Genomic DNA, 7354 nt, shown 5'->3' with positions numbered 1-7354 from the left:
GGTCAGGGTACAGGGCCAGGGGGTTGGTGAGGCTGTGAGGAGTGGGTACAGGGTCAGGGTACAGGGCCAGGGGGTTGGTGAGGCTGTGAGGAGTGGGTACAGGGCCAGGGTACAGGGCCAGGGGGTTGGTGAGGCTGTGAGGAGTGGGTACAGGGTCAGGGTACAGGGCCAGGGGTTGGTGAGGCTGTGAGGAGTGGGTACAGGGCCAGGGTACAGGGTCAGGATACAGGGTCAGGGGGTTGGTGAGGCTATGAGGAGTGGGTACAGGGCCAGGGGGTTGGTGAGGCTGTGAGGAGTGGGTACAGGGCCAGGGGGTTGGTGAGGCTGTGAGGAGTGGGTACAGGGCCAGGGTACAGGGCCAGGGGGTTGGTGAGGCTATGAGGAGTGGGTACAGGGCCAGGGGGTTGGGGAGGCTATGAGGAGTGGGTACAGGGTCAGGGGGTTGGTGAGGCTGTGAGGAGTGGGTACAGGGCCAGGAGGTTGGTGAGGGTTAGCATAGGAGGGAAGTGTGTGTGTACCTGACACCAGCCCAGCCGGTCGGCTCTAGGACAGAGGACAGAGGATAGAGGACAGAGGTGGAAGTGCTGACAGGGCCAGGCAGGCAGGACAGAGGAGAGACAGTTCCCAAATGGGCCCCGGGATTAAAATGTGACAGCTCAACAAATGAGGACAAGTGATGCGTTATTTCCAGAGTGATCCGTCTGTGTGGCGCTGGGCGAACTGTGCCAACCCCCTCCCCAGCTGCTCCCTCTCTCTCTCCCTCTCTCTTTCTCTCTGTAGATCCCATTGCACAGAGGCAGAGAGCACGACTGGGCCCATTGACCTTTACCACTATGTACGCAACTGTGTATGCGTGTGTGTGTGTGTGTGTGTGTTTGCATGCAGCCATGTGTATGTGTTTGAGACTAACAGATTTGGTGCTTCTCATTGTCTGAAAACATGCTTTTCTTTCTCTCTCTGTGAGTTGCCTTCATATTGGTTGTGATGCCCTTTGAAGAGTTGACGGCATTTTCGGTTATTCCTGCAGTTTTTTTGTCTCCTGGTAAATTGTTTGCTTTGCATAGGTCAAGAGGTCAAGATACAGAGTCAAAAAAGGGACATTCAGCATCAGGAAGTTAAAAAGGTAGTTCTTAACGTGTGACACGAGCTACAAATCTTCTCCTTTTCTCCACAGTTATTTCAACTACTCCCTGACATGCAGAGGTTGTCTTTACTAACACACTGGAAACTGATACATTTCCCTGATTATCAGACAATTTACTTCAATGCACTTGAAAAGACAGAAGGACAAGAGCCCTCGAAATGTGATAGTAAATATAGGTTGCAAGGGCACTTCGGGACACGTCTAAGTGTCCCATAAAGAGAACGCTCTCTCTCTCCTATGTTAATGACAGCAATGGAACATAAAGTCATGTTTTACACCAAGCTACAACCACTGTGATTAGTTGTTGCATTTCTTCTCTAGAAATAAATACTCTACTACAATTATAATGATAGTAATAATTATATTAATAACAACAATAATAATCATAAGGATAAATCCACCTTCCTTACTTAGTTTTGTGAATTTATAAAGTTTTTGGTTTAAACACAGCAAGTTGGAAAGCTACTGTATGGAGTTCCCACCTCACCATCATCACCCTCTTACCGACACGGCCCCTCTCTCTTCCTCTTCATCATCCTCTCCTCTTCACAGCCAATCAGCCGAGGCCGGCCGCGGGCCTCCCATCCCGTTGTGTCCAATGGCCGCAGTGTTTGCTATTGCATGCGGTCTGCTTGCAGCTGCTGAGGCTGGTACTGACCGAAGGCTGCGGCTGCAGCGACGGCTGAACCCGGTGCGGCCGTAGCCAGGGGCTGCTGAACATAGCCATAACCGGCTGCGGTTAGGTACCCGGCCGCCGCAGGGGAGGCGGCGTAGGGATACTGCTCGTAGGCTGCGGCGGCAGCAGCGCTAGCCGCGGCGGCGGAGTACTGTGCGTAGGCTGCTCCGGTGTAGTCGATGTACGGGGAGGAGGCGGTGGAGGCAGAGGCGGCACTGGGCTGCATGCCGTGAGGGATGACCATGGTGCTTGGCTGCATGAAGGCCTGAGGGTACACATAGTGAGCAGGGATCCTACAGGACAGAGACAGACAGGGAGTTAAAGGTAGAGATCCCAGACCTGGCCTTACACAGCCACCGACAGACAGCAACAACCCCCCAGCCTGACAGCAGAACCAACCACAGCCAACCCAACCACACTGCGGCCAAGAGCCCCCCAATACATCAAAACACCAGTCAATAACACCACGGAGACACCTGCTAGTAGCTAATAGAGATATAGGGTTGCCAAAATAGAGATATCTCTGTGGAAAAATGGTGAGGTGTTCAAAGCTCAGAGGGGTTGTGTTCTCTGATAGGGGATATAAAGACATTTTGGGTTTTCAATGACCTTGCCTGCCTATCACATGTTGTAAGAGATTTAGGCAAAGGAAGTGTTTGGTAGCATTGACGCCATCTTGGAGAGACAATCCATGTACACTAAGCTTAGCTGACTTTACAGGGTTGAGTTTGGTCGATGGAGAGAGAAGAGAACATGAGTTGTCATGTCGATTTGACCCTGGTGCCATTCCTATTTAGGAGGGGATAGAGTAAGGGAGGGTGGGAGGGGAGGGGAGGATAGGGTAAAGGGGGAGGGAGGGGATGGGGTAAAGAGGGAGGGAGGGAGGGATGGGGGAGGGGGAGGGGAGGATAGGGTAAATGGGGAGGGAGGGAGGGAGGGAGGGAGGGAGGGAGGGAGGGAGGGAGGGAGGGAGGGAGGGAGGGAGGGAGGGAGGGAGGGAGGGAGGGAGGGAGGGAGGGAGGGAGGGAGGGAGGGAGGGAGGGAGGGGAGGGAGGGAGGTCTATGAGATGAGGGGGGCATTGTGAAAATGTCACTGTCATTTTGACAGCTGGACAGCTTTCAAAAAGTACACTGCTGGCTGTTTCCACTTCTGTGCTGAGACAAAGAGCCCCGGGCGGGGTGCTAGGCTAGCTGCACTCAGGGGGACCTTTTGATTAAATAAGCAATCAAGAACAATGAGCACATTCTGCCTTTCATGACATATCCTGACCGTGAGGCTCGGCTCCCGAGGCTATCTCTCGCGCTATCAGCTAGCATGATGATGGGAAAGTTATATTATTGTTTTGGTGGAGGAAACTCAAGTTGTTGACCTGGATGGGGAAATCAAGAATCAAATTCCTCAAAATACTAGACAAAACTAAACTGGAGTCAAGTTGATGATTCATGATTCAAAGGAATGAGTAACAATCAGTGTTATGACATCATGAGTGACATAATCACTTTATAATTGGCTTATCACCATTTAATCAATTGTGAATTTTGGATTTAGATGAGTTCTGGTCTGGTGTGGATTTTTGACAGTCTGGAATGCTGTGCATGATGTGATGATGTCATCAACAGCTCATTAAAATCTTTTGAGAAACAACATAACATTTGATTGGACCTAAAATATACTGACATCAATTAAGCCAATAAGAAACAAGATGGCGAGATTAAGCTTTGTTTTTTTACTGTCATTCAGTTTGAAATCTGGATCGAATGAGGAGAAAAGAGAAATGAAAGACAGGATCTATCGTGGCAACCCTATTGTCAGGACTCCATTACCCAACCAATCACATCTCAAAACACTAGACTCAAAGAGGAAGCAGGAAAAAACAACAGCAAGTCTACAAACACAGGCGTCAAAAAAAGAAATGTCAACACAGTCCACATGGCTCACCAACACACCACAACCACACACTAAAAGAAACAAAAAGGAAATAATCTAAACGGGGTCAGAGGTTAGAGGCGCTCCTATGACATCACATCCTTGGCAGATGCCTCGTCCTGGCCTGCTAGCACGCTTCTGTCTCAGCACAGTGTTACAGTCACAACACACACGTGCACACACACACACACACACACACACACACACACACACACACACACACACACAGGCTGGACGACACACAACGACACAACAAACACAACAAACACACACACACAGTGGATGTGCACAGACCACAACAAACTCACACAACACGAGACACAAGGACGATGACAAAGAAAAACTCTCACACACAAACAGGCACGCAAAGGATGATGACACAACAAAATATCAAATGCGGTATCCACCGCAAAACAACACAAACACCCAGACTGCCCTACCCATTCTAAACCGCAGAGAGAAGAATTTAAACACATTCAGACACTTTGGTCAATTCCTCAACTAACACCCTTGGCCTCCGTAGTTAAGGAGATATTGTTGTGCCTCCCATTAACAGCTATATTAAGACATGGGATGCATTCCCATAGGGTTCGTGTTAAAAGTAGTGCACTATATAGGGAATAGAGTGCTACCCAGTCATGTTCTCCCGTGGGGTCAAACAGGTATTTCATAATGCTATTTTCGATACTATTATATTTTACAGTATGGAGAAAACTTACACAAAAAGAAGCTCTTGCACACCACATATGAAACATGTTATAGGCTATCAAATCAAAAAGGCAAATTTTGACCAATGTGTTACATATTGTGTAGATAATCCTCTAAGAAAACCAATGGTGCAAACCTCATGTCTCTATCACAATCCGTTCAAACGTTAGAGGTTTTACCCTTGTAGGATGGCCAAAATGATGTTGAGTGAATCAATGGAGGCCAGAGATACTAAAGTGGTAACAAATAAGGAAGATGTTTTCGCCTCAGCTAGGCTGGATGCTGTGCAAGAATGAAGGCTACCTGACAGGCTCACTTTCCCGTTGAACTCTACCCCTCCTGTCTCAGCCTCCAGTATTTATTCTGTAATAATTTATGTGTCGGGGGGCTTGGGTCAGTCTATTATATCTGGAGTATTTCTCATGTCTTATCCAGTGTCCTGTGTGAATTTAAGAATTGTAGAGAATGAGCATTCAACAGCATTCAACTTGTATGTTTCAATGGTGGTGAAACACGCTGGTGTTGGATATAAAGCTTGCATCCGAAATGGCACGATATTCCCATTAAAGTGCACTACTTTTGACCGGGGCCCAACAGTAGTGTAATATATAGGGAATATGGTGCAATTTGGGCACATACAAAGTTTGAAGAAGACACAGACGCTAAAATGGCCCATGTTCATAAGCCTAAATTGGACTGTTAGAAGTGATCATTCTGCCCAAGAGACAATCATCCCTGTTTGTTTTTTTTTTAGAAATATATCATAGTCCAGTATAGGCAAGGTACAAACAAGTATGTTTCCATAAGTAGTCATGTATCTGCAGGAAGCCTTTCCTTTAATGTGGATCTGGTCTCAGACATGCTCTTTGTTGCCTGGCCTCATTTATGATTGACAGGAGAGACTGGAGGCTGGGCCCCAGCTATTTTCTGCTTGCCTATCATCCTACACACATCTTACTGTGGAATGTTCCCATCCCTAGAAGTCATCTGGGATTAAATCCCACCCCACCTTTATTCACTTTCTCTTTCTATCTATCCCATCCTCTCTCTCTCCCTCCATAGTTCCTACTATCTATCCCATCCTCTCTCTCTCCCTCCATCATTCCTACTATCTATCCCATCCTCTCTCTCTCCCCCAATAGTTCCTACTATCTATCCCATCCTCTCTCTCTCCCTCCATCGTTCCTACTATCTATCCCATCCTCTCTCTCTCCCCCAATAGTTCCTACTATCTATCCCATCCTCTCTCTCTCCCTCCATCGTTCCTACTATCTATCCCATCCTCTCTCTCCCTCCATCGTTCCTACTATCTATCCCAACCTCTCTCTCTCCCCCAATAGTTCCTACTATCTATCCCATCCTCTCTCTCTCCCTCCATCGTTCCTACTATCTATCCCAACCTCTCTCTCTCCCCCAATAGTTCCTACTATCTATCCCATCCTCTCTCTCTCCCTCCATCATTCCTACTATCTATCCCATCCTCTCTTTCTCCCTCCAACGTTCCTACTATTTATCTCTCCCATTCAACATTAGACGACCACAACCTGCTTCTCCATCTCCAACAGCATAAACCCCTTCTATGTTGGCAAATGCTGTGTCACCTAACACTCAAACACACACACACACACACACACACACACACACACACACACACACACACACACGCAGACCAAATCATTTCTGTATCACTGTTGATCATGGGAAGCACTGTCTCGCCTCTGACTCCCATTAAAATGACCTCAATTCCCTATGGATACAAGTGAGGTAAAAAAGAATACAAAGGTTACTATGTCTCTCAATGCTCTGTGTAAACCTCCCCGGGGCCTCTAGCCAGCATCTGTTGGGCTGTTTTTAAAGAGCGGATGATTTTGACATGACAGAGAGAGCCCTAGCCCCCTGCTCCCCAGCGCACACTTCATACGACTGCGGCGTCAGCACTCCAGCCTTTGTGTGGCACAATGGAGAAGCTTGTTTTCCTTAACGCTGCAGCCCATGTGACGAAAGCTTTTTCAGAGGCTGTGGCATCCAGACATTTGTTTGTGTCACAGTAGAGACTGTGGGGCACTGCTCTACCACTGCACTGGACTACTACACACAACAGGACACACACATACTTACACAAACACACGATAGTAAGGTGTTTTGCATCAACTAAACTAGTAAAAATATATCCTTCAGTATGGAGATACAGAGCCTTCGGAACGACTTCAGACCCCTTCCCTTTTTCCTCATTTTGTTACGTTACAGCCTTATTCTAAACTGGATTAAATATGTTTTTTTTTCTCAGCAATCTACACACAATACCCCATAACGACAAAGCAACAACAGGTTTTAGAAATGTTTGCAAACGCATTAAAAATAAAAACAGAAACACCTTATTTACATAACTATTCAGACCCTTTGCTATGAGACTCGAAATTGAGCTCAGGTGCATCCTGTTCCCATTGATCATCCTTGAGATGTTTCTACAACTTGATTGGAGTCCACTTGTGGAAAATTAAATTGATTGGACATGATTTGGAAAGGCACACACCTGTCTATATAAGGTCCCACAGTTGACAGTGCATGGCAGAGCAAAAACCAAGCCATGAGGTCGAAGGAATTGTCCATATAGCTCTGAGACAGGATTGTGTTGAGGCACAGATCTGGGGAAGAGTACCAAAAAATGTCTGCAACTTTGAAGGTCCCCAAGAACACAGTGGCCTCCATCATTCTTAAATTGAAAACTGAACAATTGGGGGAGAAGGACCTTGGTCAGGGAATAGACCAAGAACCTGATGGTCACATTGACAGAGCTCTAGAGTTCCTCTGTGGAGATGGGAGAACCTTCCAGAAAGACAACCATCTCTGCAGCATTCCACCAATCAGGCCTTTATGGTAGAGTGGCCAGACGGAAGCC

General features: G+C 47.3%; 1 protein-coding gene across 1 annotated transcript in view; it reads right to left on the bottom strand.

The window, feature by feature from the left end:
• Positions 1-305: 305 nt before the first annotated feature.
• The window catches only part of rbm24a (RNA binding motif protein 24a), a 12546-nt gene continuing 5497 nt past the window's right edge, over positions 306-7354 (bottom strand). Inside the window, exon 4 of the mRNA XM_064983063.1 lies at positions 306-2113. Coding sequence (XP_064839135.1) covers positions 1759-2113 — 355 coding nt within the window. The 3' untranslated portion in view covers positions 306-1758. The remainder of the gene's footprint in view (positions 2114-7354) is intronic.

This window comes from Oncorhynchus masou, chromosome 13, assembly GCF_036934945.1.
Source record: "Oncorhynchus masou masou isolate Uvic2021 chromosome 13, UVic_Omas_1.1, whole genome shotgun sequence".
In the NCBI taxonomy this organism is placed as follows: Eukaryota; Metazoa; Chordata; class Actinopteri; order Salmoniformes; family Salmonidae; genus Oncorhynchus; species Oncorhynchus masou.
The sequence above is the reverse complement of the archived record's forward strand: the minus strand, read 5'-3'. Positions and strand labels throughout refer to the sequence as shown.